Genomic DNA, 24112 nt, shown 5'->3' on the forward strand with positions numbered 1-24112 from the left:
TGAAGAGCTTTGTAGGTGAATTTACCTTAGAATGCACACAAGCAATGGGACACAAATGTGGGCGTCTGCAGTGGGACAGAAAAATCAGCAGATATTACCATCATCGCCCCACTTTGCTGGTAGAAATATCCTTCAGATGGCAGAAAATATCCGTTGGATCAAGCCGGTACTCTAATATCCCAACTTGCTACTATTGTGGAGCTTACAAAAGAGTCCCAATAGCTCTCCATTCTAAGCCCTGACCAAACCTATGCTTACTGAACACTTGTACTACATTTGAACACTTACACTACATTCTTGAAATTGATTGCTGAAGGAATAAATGGTGTTCTTCCAAAATTAGTAATTTGTAATTAGTAATTGGAGTTTTGTTTTCATGAATGGTGGCCCCATGCACGTGTGTTGGCAGCACATGTGCAAACACATTCTCTTCTTTTCAAGGGAGGGTAGGTAAATGAGGCTCTGGGGGAGCTGTTTTTGCTCTTAGCCAAAAACTGCATCAACCGCTAGCCCCGCTCCTAGTCTAAACGATTGAGCCACTGTGTTTTTCCTCAAGCATAATAACATGCAAACACATGCACGTGCACACGTACACACGCACACGCACAACAACAGATCCATGGAAGGCAAGTGTTGGCATGTGGGGCAATAGCAGCGGGGCATTCCCAAGTAGCAGAGCACTCCAACAAGTGCAGAGCAGCATTACTAAAAACAATCCTGCTTCATGTTCACTTTTTTCTTTTTATATAGTGCCCCAAAGTTATGCCTTTGCTTTCTGCTGTTGACTGTTGGTTTCTTGTTGAGCCTTGTAGTTTTGTTCCCACAATGAAGGGTGAATCCTTTCAATGCTCTGCATTCCACTACAAAATCGGGCTTTTTCACTGCCAGTCTTCTCCATCACCCAAGTGCTGGCAGACAGGCAAAATGATTGGCTGTATCTACACACACACACACATACACACACACACCCTGTCACTACCCAAACAGACCTACTTTTTCTCATAAGTTTTTTTTTTCCTGTGGGGGACAACAGGATTGTTTTTGAAAGATGAGTTATAGGTACTTGTTTGTAATTTGACTCAGAACAAGAGAGAGCCCTGAAATATTATGGAAGCAATCCTAAACAGGTCTACTCAGATATATGTCCCATGTTATTCAGTAGTGCTACTCTCAGGGAAGTGTCTTTCGATTGAAGAGTTCCTTCCAAATGTTTCCAAAGTTGATAGGAGGGGAGAGGAGGGGTCTCCCTTTGCAAGGACCTGATGGGCAGGGAGGGAGACAATGCCATTTCCCAAGTAGTGATGGGGGGGGAGGAAAGATGCACTCATGCACATTGCACACACGCCTTTTCCCAACAACAGAGTTAATTAATAACGTAAGGTCTCTCCTTCTTGAGATCTTATTGGTGAATGGCGTTCAGGAAAACAAGATGCTGCCATGTAAGTGCTTGCCTGCTGCTGGAAGGTATGAAACAAAACAAACACACTTTTTGGTGAGAGGTACTCATTACAATTTAGTTTATGGGATTTGGTTCACTATTCTGGAAGCTGGTTTATGGAGCTGAACCAGTGATTTCTATGTGTATTTTGAGCTCACTGTTTTCCACTTCTGCACGCCCCTATCTGAGGCCCTCTTTAAGTTTGGAGTCCAGCTCAAATGGTCCTGCAGGACAGCCCTCTGATTGGCCCTAGCCATAAACACATTAATGCAGAAGTCCTGTTGATTTCATTCTATTAAGTTCCAAATAAGCATGCTTAGTATACAGAAATGGGATAAAAGTCACATGTCAATTGACTAATCTGTTGATTTACTGGATTATTCCCAATACTGACTTAAATATCTAAATATTAAAATAATATTAAGTAAAATATTAAGTAAATATCTAAATAGACCCTCTGTCAAAAGCAAAATTGTGCCTTCCTACAATTTTTCACCATGTTCTTTACAGTTCTTCTGTGCAGATTAGAGATGAGCATGAACTGGGAAAAAATGAACCATGCGGTTTGTCATTTTTCACGAACCACGAACTTTCATGAACCTGCCCCAGTTCGTGAACCGGTTCATTTGGTTTGTGAAAATGTCACATCCAGGTCAGCAAATCGTCACTTCTGGGTCAGCAGAAGGTTGCTTCTGGTCCAGCCGAAGGCCACTTCCGGGGCAGCAGAAGGTCTGCAGGAAGTCAATCCCCTGTTGCCTAGGAAACTGATTGACTGGCGCCAGACTGTCTGCAGTGACGAACCAAAAAATGAACCAAATGAACCAGCCTAAAGTTCGTGACAGTTCGTCAGAAATGGGCTCTGATGAACTGCTAGTTTGCGAACCACGAACTTTGGTTCATATTTTGATTTGTGCCCATCTCTAGTGCAGACTGATTATGTATATAAACCTATATAAGCCTATATAAGGAATAATTAGTATTCTGTTGTACGGTGATACCCTACTTCTCAGAGCAGTGTGAAGTTCCATAGACTGACACCTAAGCTGACTTCCATAGAGAGATAGAGTACTTGAGACTTATAGTGTCATTGAAGTATTTTGCTTTATTTATACTAGACTTGTGAGTTTCTTTCATTATTAATTACAAGAATTACAATTGGCTGTTTTGTAATTATCGTAATTAATATGAAAATGAAACATATCCTCCTTCTAAACAGTCCATAATAAAAAAAAAAGTATTTACTTCTGGTTTGTTCTGGTTTCTTTTATTATTTCAATCTCTCTTGCTGTTCGTTTCTTTTTATATTGTATACAATATTTTCTAAGAAAGTCATAGGGAGAGCACAATGTTTCTTAAGGGGAGGGGAGAGAGGTTCTGGGCTTTCTTGATTGACTGCAAGCTGTAACCACAAAAATTGCACACCAGTGTAATTCCTGTACTGAAGGATATCAGGTAGGACTTTGTCTTCTTCTTAGGGTTACCAGGTCTCCTTATCCTCCTTACCCTCCCAGCATGAGGTGGGAGACCCAACACACACCTTCTTCATGTTGTTTGCATGCATACTTCCAGGCTGCATGATGACGTCACTTCTGGATGCCCATGGGAGCATTGTGCAGGGTCCTGGAATGCTCCCACAATTCACAGTGGGCCAATTGCAGCCCCAAATGAATCTGATTTGGTCTGCTGCAGAGTGCAGGAGCACTGCTGGGAGCTCCTGAGCTTCATAGCAGGCCAATAAATGCCCCAAACAGGCCCAACTCAGCCCATTTGGGACCCAAATTAGCCCATTGCAGAGCATGGGAGGTGCATTCCCTCACCTTTTTCTCCCGCCAGTGAGGTAAGCAGTGGTGGTGGGGGTACAGGGTGGGAGTGGAGGATTCCCTGCCCTGAGCATAGGACTGGTAACCCTACTTCCTCTCTCCTCACTTAATGCCTGCTCTGCTGTGCTAATCTTTCCCTTGCAGTCTGCATTCCCTGCTTGCCTGTTGCTCTCCAAACCTTATCTCCCATCCAAGCAAATCTACCTCAAAGTCCTCCTGCTGCTGTGTACCTAGGGTTGCCAGTTCCAAGTTGAGAAATTTATGGAGATTTTGGGAATGGACCCTGGAAATGGGGGAGTTGGGGAAGGGGAGAAACCTCAGTAGGGTATAATGCCCTAGAGACCACCCTCCAAAACTTCCATTTTCTTCAAGGGAACTGATCTCCGGAGATCTGTTGAAATTCTGGGAAATATCCAACACTCATCTGGAAGCTGGCAACTCTACCTACCTGTCTAGATGCCTTATCCTTCTTATGCCACCAAACATTCTTGACTTGTCAGTCTGCCTCTTCCTCATGGTACTGTTCTTTAAGCTAATCTGCTGCAGTGCTGCTTGTGTTACTGTTTGGAATCCTTCCTATTAGGTCTCCCATTGACTTCAGTGATAAATATGGGTGCCTTTCATTGACTCAAAAGGGAGTGGGCCTTGTCTGAAATTTGGCAATGCAGGTTGGGAAATACTAACCCTTGGGAAATATTATAACCCCTGGCTTTTGTTGACTTTGGATGGAAAATCATGATGGTACAGAGCAGAGAAAGGGTTGGGGTCTTTTATTGAAATCAGTGGGAAATAATAATGAAACAATAAAAAGGTGAAAAAATAATGAAACAAAACCATACAAAACAACCCAATGATGAAACAGTCCTCTTTGGAATTAATAACAAAAATGAAAGAAATGCAACAAACTTCCATGCAGAAGTCTATTTTACAGATATAAAGTGGAGGCCCAGAAAGAGGAACAGAGTTAGCCATGTTAGTCTGTAGTTGCAAAATAGTAAAGGGTCCAGTAGCACCTTTAAGACTAACCAACTTTATTGTAGCATAAGCTTTCGAGAACCAAAGCTCTCGTCAGATGCACCTGATGAAGAGAGCTGTGATTCTCAAAAGCTTATGCTACAATAAAGTTGGTTAGTCTTAAAGGTGCTACTGGACTCTTTACTACAGTGAAGAGGAACAGTTCCAGTACCTTACATCATATTCTCAGAGAGCACCTGTACTCCAAGGTGCTTTCCTCAACTCCCTCAGCAATGGCTGCCTTCTCTGTCTGCTTCTTTCCAGGATCTATCTCAGAACCTCTTAGCACCTTTTCAAAAACTTGGTGCTCCTTCACACAGACCCACACACATATGCTTTCCCTTCTGCTGGGATTGAGTTGTGTGACTTCAGTCCAGAGGGCTCCTTGGTCAGAGCCATTATGAAGCAATATCAAGGATTCTTGTTGGCAAGGATGGTCCAAGACATAGTCAAACATGTAGAATGAAAAGTTTCACAAATTCCCAGTAGAGCCTCAAGTTCTAATACTATGACTGTATATTTTCACATAACTTACTAAATCTGTTTTCATAATACAACTTCCTATAGATTAAAAAAAAAGTATAGCATCTGAATAGAAATTTTGATACTGCAATTGTACAGTTCTTCATTACATGGAGGATTTTTTAAAAAAATCTAAATTCCAAACTCTGGGTCTGAGGATTATTGAAAATAGAAATTTGGTTAAAGTGTGTTGTTGTCTTCATCATCATCATCATCATCATCATTTAAATTTATAGCCCACCCTCTCCACGAGTGGGCTCAGGGCTTACAGCAATAAATAAGAATACATAAGATAATAACACTAAAATCACATGTCTACAGATATAACATCCTATAATCAGGCTCAACAAACTTGTGGAAGAACATTTATAAATTGCATTGATTTTTTTCTATTCAGTTACAGAGATGTTGACAAAAAAGTTGGTTTATTAAAGATATAATATTCAAACTGCTTGAGAAGAAATCCAATGTATCAATTTCAAGTGGCTTCCAAATATTTAAGCAGCAGCTTTTCTATTTGTTAGAAGGATGACACTTATTGACCAAAGAAGAAAAGGACAATTCTTAGCTTTGTTATTTTTTCTGAATATGCAAATAATGTAACAGTGTCTGATAGTATAAGAAAGAGCTTTTTAGTTGACTTCCCCCATCTGGATAATATTGAACCCCTATGAGTTGTGATCAGTCTCTTATTCAAACATAAAAGTAATGTCATGTATGAATTGTGTGTTTTGCAAAGAAAGACTATCTGTTTGGAAAAAAGACACACTGAATTAGAAAATCCTTATCCAGTAATGGCTAAAATACAATTCAGCCCCCAGTACTGTTGCTATTTGTTACTGAGCAAGAACATTCAACATAACCAATATTCTCTTGTTTAGTAGCAAATAAGATAATTCTCTTGCATTTTAGTCTGTAGCCTTAGAAAAGGAAAGAATGCTGTTGACTGCCTCTTGTTCCAGTGTTGGTTTATGCTGTCATATTCACTGTTTTTTTGTTTTGTAGATATATTTACGGTTCTTGGACTATGAAATGCAGAATTCTAATGAATGCAAAAGGAATTTTGTGGCTGTCTATGATGGAAGTAGCTCAGTGGAGGATTTAAAAGCTAAGTTTTGCAGCACTGTTGCTAATGATGTGATGCTGCGCACAGGTCTTGGAGTAATCCGTATGTGGGCAGATGAAGGCAGTCGAAGCAGCCGATTCCAGATGCTCTTCACATCTTTCCAAGAACGTAAGACTCTATCAGGATGTCTAATGATTCAAGTCTTATAAAACATTAATGGTGTTTCCTTCATACAGAGTAAGCACTGAAATATGAAATAACAAAATATTTTTTTTAATATAATTCTGATGGGGAATCAATCCTGTCTCCCACAAACTCACCACATGGGGGCTTCTCCATAAGTTATAAGAGCCTATACTCTCCACTACAACCCCAATTAGCACTCTTGATCCTCAGTATGCCAGGCCATTACAGGCAATGGGAGGCTGTGACAAACAGAGCAAAGCCCATCTGTTCCCCCCCCCCCAGTAACTGTCAATCCCCTTTGAACCCTGGTGGTCTGGAGAAGCCAGAAATGATCAAACTAGGCCCTCTGAACACATGGACGAAGGGTTAGAAGCAGAGGGGGAAAGAGATGTTTAACTTAGATTTGAGTCAGATAAGGTCTAGAGATTCCTTAAGCAGGGTAGGGATCTTGCTCTGTCTCCAATCACTTGAGGGGAAAGTGACTGTTTAGTGTGGTGGCCATATGTAGTCTTTCTGGGTGGATAGAAAACTGTTGGGGCAGGGTGAGTTCTGCATTTTAAAAAGGCTCAGTGGTCATCAGAAAGGTCAAGAAATCTGAGGAGGAACTTGGTAGTTCATGGCTAACTCTCTATTCTCTGTATTTCATTTTGAAATTATATTTTTATTTGTGCATTTATTGAATTGTTTGTATGCTATATAACATGTTTTAAATTTAAATTGTTTAAAATGTTTTAACTTTTAAAATGTTTTCATGTTCACTTCCTTGGAGCCCCTGTTTGGGTAGAAAAGTGACATACCTACCTACCTACCTACCTACCTACCTACACAGTGGTATAAATTTGGTCCTGAATGGCTCCAGTTTATCTCACCTCCACCCTCCACACACACATTGTAAATAAAACTTTTACTTGTTTTGTTAAATCTCTGTTCTCCTCCTTGGCATTCCTTATTTTGAAATGATAGATATGTTGGCTTGTTAGTCAAGCCAACATATATTTATACTTTCAGGCAGGGATGTTTTTCTGGGAAAAGAGGTGGTAGAACTCAGTGGGTTGTCAGCACAGGGGGCAACTTCTGGCAGGATGTGGTGCCCCTGGTACCACTTGTGTGCACGCAAAGTGCACACACGCTCCCAGGATTGCACAATAATGTCTGTCCGACGACCAGGCCGGACCTGGGAACCCTTCCAGAGCCACACCCAGAACCCAGACTGGCAGCCCCACCATCCAGCCTTGCCAGCCTTGCCACTCACCCGACAAGGAGGAAACAAGCAGCAGCAAGGAGGAGACAGGCAGCAAAAGCACCCAAAGAGAACTGGAACACCAAAAAAGGCCCAGGTGCTGACAAGCCCTCATCAGCAGGAGGCAGGCTAGATGGCAGCTCCAGGGTCCTAGCCACTGCCCGCTTCCCAGCCAGGCCCTTAGAGCAGCCCAGCCTAGCTGGAGGAAGAGGGCGCAGGGGGCAGAGACAGTCAGCTCATGCCACCACAGGCAGCAGATCATGGGCAGCACCGGTAGCACAGGGCCGCACCCCAACCCAGTGGCAGGCACGGGAGGAACTACCACCCAAGAACCCAGCAAACAGGCTAGAGGGGATGGAAAAGTCCAGAAGAGGCTGGGGGCAAAGCAGGCACAGCGGTGGCTACCTAAGGCAGCCAGAGCAGCAACTAAGCTGTTGGGGGTGGGGCTAGGAGGTGGTGCCTGGGAATGGTGAGGGGATAAAAGGGAGGTCCACCCACAAGTGGAGGTGGGAGGAAGGAGGTTGAGAGGAGAGTGTAGGAGCAGGAGGCCTGCCTGCCTGCCTGCCTGCCTGCCTGCCTGCCTGCCTGCCTGCCTGCCTGCCTGTTCTGGAAGTGGAGGTCAGTCTACTCAGGGTTGTAGAGGGACCCCTGGGAAATACCCAGGGCCCAATCACCCTGTTTCTGAGACCTTCAGGAGGCAATATCCTGGCAGCTAAGAGGGGCTAGTGGGCCAACAGTGGTGGAGTAGACCCAAAGGCCAAGAAGTAGAAGTCAGGCAGGCGGCGAGTGAGCACCACCCCGGCAGAAAGAGACACGTGAGGGGTGGGGCGTGCCTGAGCCTGACAATGTCACTTTGGGTCAGCTGGAACAAGGGGGAGTTTTTTAAAGTTTAAATTGCCCTTGGTGAAAATGGCCACATGGCTGGTGGCCCCTCCCCCTGTTCTCCAGACAGAGGGGAGTACAGATTGCCCTCTGTGCCAGCGGCGTGGAGGGCAATCTGTACTCCCCTCTGTCTGGAGAACAGGGGTGGGGCCACTGGCCATGTGACCATTTTCAAGAGGTGCTGGAACTCCATTCCCCCATGTTCCAGCTGAAAAAAAGCCCTGCTTTCAGGTGCGTAGCTGTGTTGGTCTGCCATAGAGCAGCAAGATTTGAGTCCAGCAGCCGATTAAATAGTAACAAGACTTTCAAGATGTCTGATGAAGGAAGCTTTAACTCTCAAAAGGTTACACCCAGAAAATCTTGTTCTTTAAGGTGCTAGTGTCTTGAACCTTACCGTTCATAAATTTATATGCTCTTCAGCTTCCTGAAATCAATAGACATAAGTGCACTTAATTCAGGATTGAATTGTGGCCATTGTTTAAAATCAGAAATAAAAACTTTTTAAAGATAATTTTAGGTAGGTAGCCATATTGGTCTGCCATAGAACAGTAGGATTTGAGTCCAGTGGCACTTTAGAGACCAACAAAATTTTCAGGGTGTAAACTCTGACTTTCAAAAGCTTACATCCTGAAAATTTTGTTGGTGTCTAAGGTTCCACTGGACTCAAAAACTTCAAAGGGTTTTTAAAATAAAAATTGTAATTAACAATAAGGCAACTTCTATAGTTTATAGATACATCATTTAATTCTTTGCCAAGTAACTACAAAACAGATATTTCTGTTAGTTCAAACTCACTGAAGCAAATTAGTCAATATAAAGATTTAATTAACTGTTACAGGTAATCCAAACTGTGAATGATATTAATATACAAGTAAACAATTAATTAAAGGCTCTTGAGATCATTTTGATTATGCTGAATTTTTCATGAGTATGAATGGTTTCTAGGGGCCATCAGAAAGAAGTACTAGAGAGGAAAGGACACTCTTCTGTATTTTTACCAGGTGCTCTCAAAAATTGGCTTTGAGATGAAATAATGAGGCTCCAGCCATCTTGGCTTAATGTAGACAGCACAATCACGCTGTATCTAGAGATGGCTGAGCTCCCCACAGCTCACCTCTACCTTTCTTTATTCTGGTACTTCCCTCAATGAATTCTAGGAATTGTGATTCCAAGAATATCTGGTAGTTAATGTCCAACATTCTGGAAACTACCATTTCCAGGATGAATTGGAGGTGGGGGTGAGAAAGTATTAGAATAAAAAAAATGGAGGGATAACACTGCAATAATTTTTTTCCCCTTTCACCTGTCTCTTACTGTCACTGCATCACTTCCCAGTAATAGAACAGATAAACTGGAGAGAGGAAGGGGGATTCTTTTATGACTCAGATGGTATTTATAAAAGAATTCAGCATTTCGTCTTGGAGCCAAAAATATGTTAGCATCTCTTGTGATGTAGGGGTGGGGACATCTATAATACCATTGAGGCCAGAATATAAAGGCCGTTTCCACATGGCTTACCTTATTCTGCAAAATAGTGAAATCTCGCAAGAAGACGCTGTTATCACATCTTCTTGCACGATAACAGCATCTTCTCACACGATAACAGCGTCTTCTTGCGAGATTTCACACGAGATTTCGCTATTTTGCAGAATAAGGTAAGCCATGTGGAAACGGCCAAAATTACCCAACAACACCAGTGATCATCAACTAAAAAAAGAATATTTGTATAAACTATAGTAGGCCCCACAGAGAAGAAAATTTTGGAGAAAATATATGGAGAAAATTTTAATTAAACCAAGAACACAAAGTTTCAATAAAGGATGTTGCCCCATATTTATGATATGTAAAATATAGGGTTACATTAACATGATGTTTTATATAAGGCACATATTAGCCACAACCTAGGTGCTGATCTCTGTTGGTTTGTGGCAGGAAGCTTCATATAGATAACAAGAAAAATAGGATAACTTAAATTGAAATCACAGGGTTTGCTGGGTTTGCTAATGAAATTTATATAGAAATGGGGGAAAAAATTTCTTACAAGAGGAACAGTGCAGGGAAAGAGTTACCTTCCTTGGCTGGAAGGAAACAAATCAATCAAGACAATACAAACTGAAAGGAAACAATCATTTAGCAAGGATTACTAATGAATTGAAGACAGCTGTGAACAAAGCAGATGTTTACTATCTGATGTGTCTTTTTCTGTTTTTTTTTTTTAAGAAAGCTGCGTGTATCTCTACTATTGTCAAATTGTCGTTGATGTTAAGTGCTTTGAAGCAGTATATTTTAAATAGAGAATTCTGAATTATGATCCACTGAAGCATGGAATAAGTGTTGTGGGTGAAGGCAGGGCCAGATCGAGGGGGGGCAAGGGGGGTAGTCTGCCCCCAGCGCCGCCAGGGAGGGGGCGCTGGGAGCAGCTACCAGCTGCTGGAGCACACAGGTGGCAGCATGGGCAGCCTCACAGCCCCCCTGCGCTGCCTTTTGCCTGCTCCGCAGGACAGGGGGTGGCCGGCTTGCCGCACACCCCCTGTCCTACAGGGCAGGCAAAGGGCAGCGTGGCCGCCCATGCCATTCGCCTGCCCTGCAGGACAGGGGGTGCACGGCAAGCCGGCTGCCCCCTGTCCCGCAGGGCAGGCGAAAGGCAGCGCGGGGGGTTGCGAGGCTGCCCGCGCCATTCACCTGTGGGGAGGCGAATGGCGCGGGCAGCTTCCCAGCCCCACACACGGCCTCTGCCACCCTGCGTAATGATGTCATCAAAATGATGTCATCACGCCGCACTGGGAGCGCCACATCGGACTAGAGTTGCCCCGGGCGCCGGCAACCCTAGATCCAGCCCTGGGTGAAGAAGGGATTATATTAGTAGCTAAACTTACAAGTGAACTGGCAGGCCAGCAGGCCATCCATGGTTCAATAAATGCATAATCTCCTGCCATATATAAACTCCTCCTATGTCACAGACAGAGAAATTGAAGATGTGCTGTTTATATCAGTCATTTTCCTTAATTTGGGTTTGATTACAAAATATTCTGTGGCATCCTACTGATCAGAAACTGTGTATCTTCCAGTTCTTCTGTGCTATGGTTTAAAAGGTAATTTATGTTTCTCTTGTTCATAAATCAAGCTGGTCTCAAAGATAATACCTTATATTAGTCAAATGCTATTACTTCTGATTTGTTCTGCGGTGGAAGCGGTCTTGAATATTCACAGTCTGATTCATTTAAATTGAAGGCATCGTATTCTGTTACCTTAGAAACAACCATGCAGGCATTTGGGGATTCGCGGCTTATAACGAGTAGGCATATGGTCACCAACTCTTGTTTGGGATATGATTGAGGATGTGTTTACAGAGATTTCACATTGAAACATAAGCATAGAAAGCTTTTTTTAAAAAAAATAAACTTTTTAACCAGAGATGTCTACCAGGCACTTGCTTTTACAGCTGTACATTGTGAAACTGCTAAGCCCAGTGACTATATATAAGCATTTGTTGTTAGATATTACATATTATTCTGATGGTTACTAAGCAGGCAGGCTGCAGCTGTTTCTAGAGTACTTCAGTAGAAGTTCGCCAGTCAATTATATTATTGCTTCATGGTCTCTGTGCATCACTTTGAGGCACAGATGACTACCAGAAGAACACATCACAGGTAAACAACCTATTTTTTAAAAGCCATATTGTTTGCAGCCCATTTGTGACTGCTAATTATGCATTCAGTTTCCTTGGCTTGCAGAGCAAGTAGCATGTGCATTTTTGCAGTTATGGTTAGAATAATTTAATGACACCAGTAGATTAAAGGGGGGGGGCTATCATATCAATTGGATAGGAGACAGCAGACTAAATATTAAGAAGTGACATATTTGCAAATAAAGCAAATATCTGTGTCTGCCATGAGACAGAAAACTTGAGATGTACAGCGCTAACAGTGCAATTCCGTACAAGTCTTTCATTGAACTGGCTTTGAAGGGTTCAACTCTGTTTAGGATTTCATTGTAAGTTTTTTCAGATACCAGATATTGTCTGTTTTTTGTAACAATGAAATCTGCTACACAGAAAATATTATATATTCATCTTTCAGTATGCACCTCTCAACAGGCAAAGAGCAGGAGATCTGTGTCAGCATTCAAGGTGGGGGAGAGATGTTTGAAATGTATTGCCTATTCAGAGCACAGAGGAAATAAAATAGAAATTCAGCAACAAAGACAGATGGCATTTCCCTGTGCTACAAATTGTCTTCATTAATCATTGCAGTTTAATAGAGCTCTTCTACAGTTACATGCATGCAGAGGTGTGTAGTGCTAGAATGCAGGCACAGGCAAGCAAACATACTGTTGCCACACCCCAAGAAATGAGCCTGAAATAGTCTTTAACATTCCTTGCAACATCAGTATTCAGATTGCTTTAGGAACTGATTCTTGAATGTTGACCTGAGAATTCATGAAAAAGGGTTACAGAAGCATTGTGGGTGTGGAACACCATACAATGAGTGGTTGTTTAAAATGGCCTGCTAACCAGGTGTAAAAAGTAATAGTTTACATTTCAACCCATGCTTTTTTGTCCCAATAGCAATCACACTCTTTTTCTGTCTCTCAGCTTCTCAAAGAGAGTTGCTGTTTTGTAGTGGTTAAATGGTTGGGTTGTGAATCAGCACTCTGCTGGTTCAAATCCCATGACTGCCATAAGCTCAGTAGGTGGCCTTGGGTAAGCCACTCCTCTCAGCCCCAGCTCCTCACCTGAATTGTGGGTATAATAATGACATTGAGTGTTCACTGCTCTGAATGGGACACTAATCTGTCTAGAAGAGCAGTATATAAAAGCAGTTATTATTATTACTATAGAGTGCCAAGAGAAGCTAGAATTCTTCAGTTTCTAGCAGAGGAACACATCACTTTTCCTGGTTTTAGATGAACCACAGCAGGGTGTCTAGGCCTCATTAATCTCTATCAAGCACAGAGCAATTCAGAAATACAAAGGAAACAAGCAGGAGGAATGCAAAATACAAGCAACATGCTACACCTATACACAGGTGCTTCTGCATCTTAGTTTCCAAACTGCAAGAGTTTTTTTAGCATCTAAAATATGTCCTCCATGATGTCGATGTTGTTTATTTCACAGGCTTTCCCTGTCCTAGACATTCTTTCTCAGACCTGGTTTGGTACTACCGTTTTGTCCAAAAAGTCATCTGGACAGTCCTGCTCACATCAGCACCAGTTTCTTTGCCTCTGCACTCATAACAACCATTTTCCCACCCACATCATCAGAGGGCCTTTTTTGGGGAAAAAAATGAACTTGCTGTTATATTGCAGTACACTAAGATTGTAATAATATATTGCCACAGTTTGCTAGTTGCTCTGAATTCCTAGCTTTCATTTCAAAAATGTCAGTCTAGAGCTTTGCATTGTACAGATATAAGGGGAAAGACAGTTGAGGAATTTTCTCTTACATTTCCAAATTGAAAAGAAGTAGAGACTTACTTTAAAAATTTGAAAGCTGAGAATTCAGAGGAGCTAATTCACCATGCAATAGATAGTTATAATATCATTGCTTAATAAAGTAATTACCAGGATTTTTTTCAGGGGGTCCACACCAGTAGAGAGTACTGGTATCTCTTTATGGAGTACCAGCACCTCTTGGGCATTTGGGACTTGGGCTGATAGAGGAGAACATCATGAGTTCTATAGCACCTTAAAGACTAACGAACTATTGTAGCATAAGCTTTTGAGAGCCACAGCTCTCTTCTTCAGATGCATCTGATGAAGACAGCTGTGGCTCTCAAAAACTTATGCTGCAATAAAGTTGGTTAATCTCTGATGAAGAGAGCTGTGGCTCTCAAAAGCTTATGCTACAATAAAGTTGGTTAGTCTTAAAGGTGCTACCGGACACTTTACTATTTTGCTATTACAGACTAACACAGTGAACTCCTCCGGATCATGAGCTCTGGCACGTCTTTTTTAAAGAAAAAAGCACTGGTAATAGCAATTACAAATACTGAAAAACTACCCATTTGTGTGTCTGTGCATGTGAACTACTGTTTTCATTTATAAGAAGACTTTTATAGAGAGATGGCTGCTTTGCAATATGTTTACAAATAAATATTGAAGAGAAACGTAGGTTTGTATCTGGATCTGGATAAAGGACCTGTGGGTTACCACTGAGTCTCTATTTCATTCAGTCCAACTCTGACAAATAATCAGCTGTATCAATGACCATGATAATTTGGAACACCTTCCAATATCATACCTAAGTGCCAAGAAAGTTCATGAATCAAGCACAAAAAAACTGGTAGCAAACAGACATATAAAAAGTTATTGATTCAGCGTAAATTATTAGAAACCTTAGAAACGAACAAAATTTTGAAAAATCTCCAATATGTTAAGCAAAACTACTGGTATAATAATCCGAAATCATTGAGGTTACTATCATATAAAATAAAAGAAAAAAAATCATCCAATATCATTAAACAGATATATGATAAAAATGGGAAACTACAATTCAAAACAAAAGAAATTCTTGATACTTTTGTCAATTATTATAAACAACTTTATTCATCTAAAATACCAAATGAAGAGAAAATTACACATTTCTTAAAATCACTCAAGAATTTAAAACAATTGGATGACGAACACCGTTTACTCTTAAACAGCCCCATCACACATCAAGAAATACTTGATGTTATTAAATCACTCAAAAATAACAAAACTCCAGGACCTGATGGCTACCCATCAGAATTTTATAAAAAGTTTGCCACACTAATTGCTACTCCACTAATGCATGCTTGCAACACAGTTTTAAATACCGGACAAATACCCCCATCATGGCTCACTGCAACGATCATAGTAATCCCTAAACCAGGTAAAGACTCAACTAAAACAACTTCTTACAGACCTATTTCATTACTAAATCAAGATTATAAAATTTTTACAGCTATACTAACTAAAAGGTTGAATTCATTTATTACACATTACATACACCAAGATCAATCAGGTTTCATTCCAAACAGAGATTTAACTAATAACATCTATAAGACACTCAACTTAATTTCACACAGTCAAAAAAAACAGTTAGAATCAATATTTCTATCTTTGGACATAGAGAAAGCGTTTGATTCTTTAGAAATATCGTACTTAAAACAAGTTTTACACTGCATGGGATTTGGAGAGACATTCCTCAAAATAATAAATGCTATATACTCACAAGCAACTGCCCAAATAACAATTAACAATCATCTATCCCACAAAATATTAATCCAAAGAGGCACGAGACAAGGGTGTCCACTCTCACCAATCTTATTTGCGTTGGCTATCGAACCGTTGGCTATAGCTATTAGGGAAGACCCCAAAATACAAGGAATTAACATAGAGAACAATCAATATAAATTAAGCCTTTTTGCCGATGACATGGTTGTATATATTACAAATCCCATAGATTCTCTATACCCACTCCAAAATAAACTACTGGAATTCAGCTCAATTTCAGGCCTTACAGTCAATCAATCCAAGTCACAGCTCTTTCCAATATTTCTCCACGCAAACACTGTTACACATATCAAACAATCTAGTCAGTACCACTGGAACCATAAGCAAATGTCATATTTAGGCATAACCATCCCTAATAACCTTAACCAATTGATGGAACTAAACCACATCAAAACAGTCAACCAAATTAAAGCAGATCTACATAAATGGGGAAGGATTACACCCTCATGGTTAGAACGATACCACCTAATTAAGTCATTTGTACTTCCAAAATTACTCTTTTTTTTGAGGGCAATACCGTTAACAATTCCACAAAAGAAAATTAAATCATGGCAACAATTATTAAACCAATTCTTATGGGGGAAGAAACATCCAAGAATAGCCTTTAAAACTCTTAAGCTAAGAAAACAGCAAGGAGGCTTTAAATACCCTGATCTAGAACTCTATCAGACAGCCACCAGACTATTCAATACATTACAAATTTTAATTACAGCAAATAAGACTGACTGGATCGCAATCTTGGAGTCAGAACTTAAACATTGCAATATACAAAATATGTTTTGGAACACAAAAAAAGATCGACCCCACAAAATAAATAACCCTTTTCTAGAATCAATAATCAATACCTGGGATCGTACAAGATTCAAACTTATACCACAATTCTCAAGATTCTCTTCTTTTATAGAACAGCATTGGTTCCCTCCAGGGCAAACTAAAGCCTTTAAAAATATATGGCTCCAAGCAAATATGATCCGCATAATTGATATAACAACAAAAAAGGGAATCATAAACAAAATAGAATTAGAACAAAAAATAAAACACAAGATTCACTGGTTTACCTATTTTCAACTCTCAAACATGCTACAACAAATAAAAATACAAGAATTACTTAAAAAGAACGCAACCGATTTTGAACTCCTACTTGATACCAAATCACTCAAACAAAAGGGATTAATTTCTAAACTATACAACATCCTTTTATCTCTCAACCAAATTAAAACTCTAAAATGCCAAACAAATTGGCACTTAGATTGCAACATAGAGCTAACACCTGAACAATGGAGAGAAATATGGACTGCAAACATTCTAAAACCTAAGACAGTTACCTCCCAAATCCAAAATTACAAAATCATTCACAGATGGCACATAACACCAAGAAAACTTTCACTAATAACTAAAACAAATCCTCCGCTCTGCTGGAAAGAGTGTGGAAATATAGGAACATTTAAACATTGCTGGTGGGAATGCCCCCGAATAGAACCTTTTTGGAATGATATATTATGTTATATAAAAGAAATAACGGGCTACAAAATCCCCCTTGATCCAAAGATCATATTCTTGAATGTATGGGATACTTTTGAAATTCCACAAATAAGAAAAGATCTAATTAGCAACCTTTTGGTTGTAGCTAAGAACTTGCTAGCTTTACATTGGAAATCAAAGACAGTTCCCACAGCAGAAAAATGGTTAGAAAAAATATGGGACCACTATATACAAGAAAAAATACATGACGAATTATACCAGAATGAACACTATTTGAAAGAAACTGATTTTATTGCAAAATGGTTACCATTCATTGAATTCATTTCCAATACAAATCACTCTCCACCTAAGCATTTACTTTTTGTTACTCAGATTTGAAGCAACGACTATCAAATAATTGAAAAAAAATGCTAGTTGTCTTTGTTTTAACTATATTGGCATGACATTTATTGTATATAGTTCACTAAGACTTTGTTGTTGTTCTATTTTACTTCTGTACATTGTTTTTGTTTGTTTGTTTGGTTTAAAAAAATAAATTTAAAAGTTGCAAAAAAAAAAAAAAAAAGTTCATGAATAACTGGCAAATCTCCCATTTTATTGTTTACGTAATATGCGAAGTGGAAAATATGTACTTTTCTTGTGGTAGAATGCATGGGTTCCACATTGATTTAGAGCAACTTGTACACTGTATCCCGGAGAAAGTTCCCAGTTTTAATGTATCAAACTACATTACATGCCTTACATGAGTTATAACAGAACACCACATTCCTCTTTATTGTAAATTTTGAAGGTCATCTATCTACCGGTCTCCAAACTCATTGCTACCATATCCCAAGAATAAAAATGTGACCACAGAGATGGGAAAACTTAGATAATTACAAGTCTGAACTTCACACTTTTATATCACCAAACTTTCCTACAAACCAGTGTCTCTTAGGAAACGCCTTAGTCGAAAGCTTCAAGGTTCTGTTCTCATTGTCTGGGCAGCACTGTCCTGATTCTAAGCTAGAGACTGCTGTGTCTGATTGCTCCTTACTCTTTACCACTTTACTCCCAAACACTGATGGTGCCAGGGTCTCTGGCGCCTGCGGCCACCCCTGCGCACACGCACAGCACGCGCGCACCACAGACTGCGTGATGATGTCATGACGTCATCACACAGCACAAGCTGGGGGCATTGGCCAGCGGATGGCTCGGGCGGCGCGTGGAGGCTGCTCCGTGATCTGCACACCACCCCGGCAGTGGCTCGCGGCTGCTACGCCCGGCTGGGAGTATGTGGTGGCTGCAGCGGTGGCAGCACGGGGCTGGCTGGCGGCAGCAGCTGCGGCTCAGCCATGCCAGCTCCATGGCGCTCACCTCCACCCATGACACCCCCTCTGGCACCCCTCCGGTGCCCTTGCGCCCTGAGGCCACCGCCTACCTGGCCTCAATGGGCGTGCCAGCCCTGCTTCCAAAGGATGTCCTGAGGTAGCCTTTCACAGTGCAAACCTAAACAGAGAGTGGAAATAACATGTTGTGAATTATCTGGGGATGCTCAAGTATAGGATTCTATGTGTAGTCCTCAATTTACATGCAGGCTGTTCTTGCTCAGTGCATGTGAATGTTGCTTTCTTGGGAGCTCCCATTGTGTGATTGCATCTGCAAGTGATTCTGGAGGGCAGAGCACCAATTCAGCTCTCCCCCCCCCCAATCCCGTGAGAACAAGTATTGTAGGCTCCTTTGACTTGCCAATTTACATTTCTTTCAGGTGTGAGAAAGTGTCAAGATCTGTATTTCAATGAATGGATGTGGGGGGGGGGGGGGAAACTGAGATACTTTTAGCAATTGAGAAGGAACTGTATGAGTGAGTGCATGGAAAGATGGAGGGGGAGACATAAAATGAGGATCACTTGAGCATTCCTAGGTACTTAGTAATGTGTATTTACACCCAGAGTTACACCCTTCTAAACCTATGGATTTAGAAGATTATAGCTCTGTTTAGGATTACACTAGTCTTTGTAGTAAAGTCTGCTGCCTGCTGGAAAACTTGGGATTTACCATAACCTTCAGGCTCTAGATCTGAATCCCTGTATCAAATCTCATGGTATTTAAATCCAAGAGGCTGGATTATGAGAGCTTCCCTACACATCACCCTGATTCCTTGGGTACATATCAATCATTCCCAAACCATCAGTTTCCCCACTAACCTGCAGTTAGCATGTCCATGTGGCTTCTGTAATAGGATAATTGCCAGTCAGTTTAATTGCTCCAAATACTGTGTTGTAGAGTAAATGAAAAGCATTCCCAGGCAACTGCCAATCTAGGGCTTCCAAAAAATCCTACTTGGCCCCCTTTAGGCAATGAGCTAGTCCTCTGCTACTAACGTTGGGTAGAAGAAGGGTTGCAACTTGCTGCTGCTAATCACAGATGGTGAAGAGGTCTATCTTAGTTTTATAACACATCCACATCTCTTTGCAGTGTCTGGCCGATGATGAATTCCTGTCCTCCATTCCTCCTAAGGGGTAAAGGCAAACTTGTCCCCCACTAGCACTCAACAGCTGTAGAATGGTAAAATCCATATTAAAAGCTAAAAACGAAGGGAAAAATGAGAACTGCTTTTAACTAATACTTTAAAAAATGCTGTCCCTGAATTGATCCCATAAATATTATCTTTACCTTTCTGTGTTCTACGAGTGATTTCTAGCCTGATTGATGACAGATGTGCTACATCCACAGCTACACCAAAAAGCTTAGCTTCTGAGCAGAAACACCTACACTTTTAACCTAAAAGATATGTCTTAGATTCAAGGCATTGGGATCATAGGAAATCCCTTTATTAGCACATCTGAACAGACAATCATTCTATCACCTTTGACAGCTGGTTCACAGTATTCATTCTCTTGATACCTATAATTCTAGCAGCATTTGACCTTCTTGCCAGTCAGTGCCTTAAGCACATCCTTTATCTGGAAGCATAATTTCTTCTACACACAAGATGACCTCCCAATAACTTCTGAAAAGTATGTGCTCTCTTTAGGTCTTATTGGCTTGCTGTTGCTAAGAAAGGTTTCACTCAAAGGATGATTTTGAATTTGTTGTCCATGCTATTTCACCCCAAAAATCCCTGTTATGATTTTACTTCTCCTTCATGTGAATTAAACTCATGATTCTTTATTTTTGCACCATTTTAATTTCCGTGCACTAAATCTGTCCTGTAAAAATTACTCATTTTTCACCTTTGTATGTAAATAAACCAAAAGTTATTACAATGTGAACATTATGGGTTGGATCCTATGGCTGCCTTCCACTGAATTGGATTCTATTAATCTCTTCCATTAAATCTTCCTTCAACAGAGAAAGACTTCTTCCAATGGGGAATGACTTTTTCTGATGGAGAAAGGCTATCTCTGATGAAGAAACATGTTTCTTTGTTGAAGAGGGTCTTTCTCTGCTGGGAAAAAGTCACAGTCTGTGACTGTGGAGGCCATAGGATCCTATTCATCAATTCATTCATTTATACCCAATCTTTCTCCCCAGTGGGGATCTAAAGTGACACATCATTCTCTTCTTTGCTATTTTATCTTCACAACAATCCAGTTAAGTAGGCTAGGCTAAGAATATGTGACTGGCTCAGGGTTACCTAGCAAGCTTCCATGGCACAGTAGGGATTCAAACCTGAGCCTCCCAGATCCTAGTCTAACTGCTACACCATGAAATTTTGGAAAGGCGCATAAATGATGTATATAGAGATACCATTGCAGTCAAAATATTTACAATATGCATATACAACATAATGAAACTGCAAAACCATCACAGAAAAGAGAACCAAAACCCTTGATAAATTATAAACAAACTTCAAACAGAAACAAAAAAGAAACACTCAGTCACCCTTATGTCACATAAGTTCTGAACCCAGAGCATAGCAGTTGCTATGTCCTTGTTTTTCACCACAAACATTCATTTTGGAAGAAATACCTTTTCATTCATCCTTTTGTGAAATCTCATGCAAAAGAGAATTTGTTAATGTCACCTTAGAAGAAAAGATACATGTTAGCAGTCAGACCCCCTCCAGAAAAGGACAGTTTATGGATATGAAACATCATATAAACCTCTCCTCACATCCCATAAGCACAAAACACTGCCTGGCAAGGCATAACAGATGCCAACCCTGGCTAGAGATGGAAAATTATCAGAAGGTGCATCAGATTGACTAGCTGCCCCATCATGCCCCAGAGAAGCACTTAAATGAAACAAAGAAGTCTTCCAAGAGTTCCTGCTTTATCTCATTAATGCTCTTCTGTACCTTCCTCACCCACCTTCCCATTCAGGGCTCTTTGGTGAACGTGTTAGCTCTCCCCATCTAGCAATTGCTGGATCATCAATCTCCATTCACCCCTTTTGTCTACCTCATATAAAGCCATTAAACCTCTTCTAACTTATTGTCCAAACCTCTAGGCAAGCCATCAAGCCATTGTCTTTGAGGCAAGACATCATTCTGCCTCAGGGTATTTTTTGCACTATAATTGGGCTGCCCTTAGACATGCGCAGTGTGTGTGTTCTAGGACCCAATCATGCACCCTCAGATTACGTCTGAGCCCTCCCTTCTCTTCCGTGAAACACTGGCCATTTCATTGCTCCTCCACAAACCTCTTCTCCTTCTTCAAGACTAGTAACTATAGCTCTCCCTAAAACTGCTTTCCTATTTCCTCATTGTTTTCTGAGTTAGCTCTGTGTGTATGCTGTGTGTGTGTTTTCTGTATGCTTGCCTCTTATTCCTCTTTTAATAAAGAAACCTTTCCTGTTAAACATCTGCCAGTTCATTTGAGAGTTTTCTAAAGTAACAAACCTGGTATACATTGGTGGAGATCCTTAAGTTACCTACTCTCACTACATCTCCTTTAATACTAATTCCCTCAACTCACAGGGAGACAGTGCTCAATTTAGGGTAACTACAAATAGTTAAGAATTTTGTTTTTCCAAACATTACAACCAAGCCCCTAACAGGAAGTTTCTTTTGAAACTGGCAGGCAGGGCAGAATGAAAGTCGAATAATAAATAAATACAATAAATAAATTGAAGTGAGTTGCAGAAAAGTAAAGTGGTTTCTAGTTTAAAATAACAGCAAAATGTAGAACAACATTCAAAGCAAGCAACAGCTGATTATATCATTGTGTTTGAAATCTTCTCTGCCTGTCTTCAAAATCTGAGCCAGTATTTTGAACTTGCATAACTCATCCAAAGTATTCATTTGTCTAGAATAGCAAATCTTAAGAGCAAGACATGTGTGACATATGTAACAGGTATATCCTTTGTAAATAAAAATGATAATTCAATCTATAAATCATTTCTAAGTTTTTTTAAAAAATGAAATTTTGAGAAAGGATCAAGGTGCCATGGCTTTTCTAATGTGGGTTCATCATGTGTATGTGTAGCCTCGATCTAGACAACTTAGAATAGAACATATTGTCCACCTACCAGGTGTGTTCTTCATGTGAAAATTGATTAGTTTTGCCTTATACAAATTATTGCTTTGATCATGTTGTACCCTGTTAGCTGCCTTGGACTTCTAGGAGGAAAAAATAGTGTGACTGCTTTAAAATAAATAAAACCAATAAATCACCAGCCAGTCTAGCTCTGCGGATCACCTTGCTCGTGCTCCTCTGCTCCTTGAATAGCACTCCTCCTTATATTGTTTTTTTTTTAATATCTAACATAAAAAACTACAAAAGACTACAAAGATATAAGGGAAAAAGGGGGGACTGGGGAAAAGGGAAGAGCAACATATAAACAAAAAACGCACACTACTCTACATGTCTTGTATTCCCTTCATGCTGCAATTTTTCTTTAAAGTTAACTTTCTAATATGCTATCAAATTGGTAGATCTTATACAATACAGACTATATTCAGGATCAGGTCTTCTCCCCCCCCCCCCCCGCGTCTTGGTCTCAGTTCTCTCTGCGCAGCTGCAACAGCTGCGCTCGTTCTCTCCTCCCCCCCACTTTCCCCTTCAGACTTTGAACTTTCTTCTTGCTGAAACTCCTGATGGTTGAACAAAAAGTCTGTTAGCTGTACTTCCGATGTAATCTTGTAGGTTTGATCCTTATATCTGAACCAGACGCCTTCCGGAAACAACCATTTGTATTTTACATCACATTTCCTTAGGAAAGCCGCAAGTCTTTTATACTTAAATCTTCTTTTATGAGCCAGAAATGGAACATCCTTCAATATTTTAACCTTGTTGCCCAAATAGTCCAAGTCTACATTGTACGAATTATATAAGATGGTGTCCCGAGTCTTCTTAGATGAAAAGTCAATAATAATCTTGCGAGGCAGCTGACGCTTCATTGCATACTTTGAAGATGTCTTCTTTAGTTGCCTTTGCGAATGACGCCAAAAGTCCCGACACCAGATCTTTTAAATTTTCACTTTGCTCCTCTTTTACATTCTGAAGACGCAGTACCGTTTGGGCACGGTCCACTTGCAATCCTATTATTTGATTCTCCAAGAGCTTCACTTCTTTACTTGTTGCTTTCATGAGTACTACGTTTTCGCGTGCAGACTGCTCTGCTCCAGACGCTGTTTCTTTAATGGTTTTCACTTTGCTTTCCACTGAATCAACCTTTTGCCCCATTTCATTTAACTTCGCTACAAAGGGCTGCATAGCTTCAAAGACCGCTCGTCTGACCATCTCTTCCAAAGTTTCCCCCTTCCCCTGTAACATCGCCATCACCGATTTACTCATTGCAGGGCTCTGCTTTTTCGTCGCGATCTTAGGGGGGGGGCGCCAGCTAAGTTCTGAAACTCCATGAAGGGGAAGAAATCCGAGCCTTCTTAGCTTCAACTCCCACCAATCCTTCGCATACACTTAGAAATCAGAAGGGATTCGCTTACTTACAGGTTTTCACCTTAAATCTGCTTATTGCCGTTCTCCATGGCCCGGCGGCACGCGATGTGCTGCGCAAGTCTGCCGGCCTCCGTTGGAGCAAACGGGCAATTTACCCCCTGCGTTGCTTTCAGGGGGTTCTTCCCGCCGCGCTCCGGACCCTGGCTCTCTCACTGGGAGTCCTGGGGGTTAACCCTCACGGGTCAACCGCCCGGTCAGGCTGCTCGGATGTTTCCTCCCGGACCTGCGGAGAGGAGCGTCTGACATGGCCAGGAAAACGAAACCGAATCGCACTCCTCCTTATACTGTGATTCCAATCATCTTACCCAAAGAGAGACTAGG

The 24112-nt window shown here is 40.9% G+C and overlaps 1 protein-coding gene across 2 annotated transcripts in view; it reads left to right on the forward strand.

Annotated features, from left to right (window-relative positions):
- The window catches only part of NETO1 (neuropilin and tolloid like 1), a 140213-nt gene that overhangs the window by 92106 nt on the left and 23995 nt on the right, over positions 1–24112 (forward strand). For both annotated transcript variants that reach the window (XM_054985486.1, XM_054985487.1), the window contains exon 7: positions 5800–6028. In XM_054985486.1, the coding sequence (XP_054841461.1) occupies positions 5800–6028 (229 nt within the window). The remainder of the gene's footprint in view (positions 1–5799; positions 6029–24112) is intronic.

The sequence above is a fragment of the Eublepharis macularius genome, chromosome 7, assembly GCF_028583425.1.
Source record: "Eublepharis macularius isolate TG4126 chromosome 7, MPM_Emac_v1.0, whole genome shotgun sequence".
Classification (NCBI taxonomy): domain Eukaryota; kingdom Metazoa; phylum Chordata; class Lepidosauria; order Squamata; family Eublepharidae; genus Eublepharis; species Eublepharis macularius.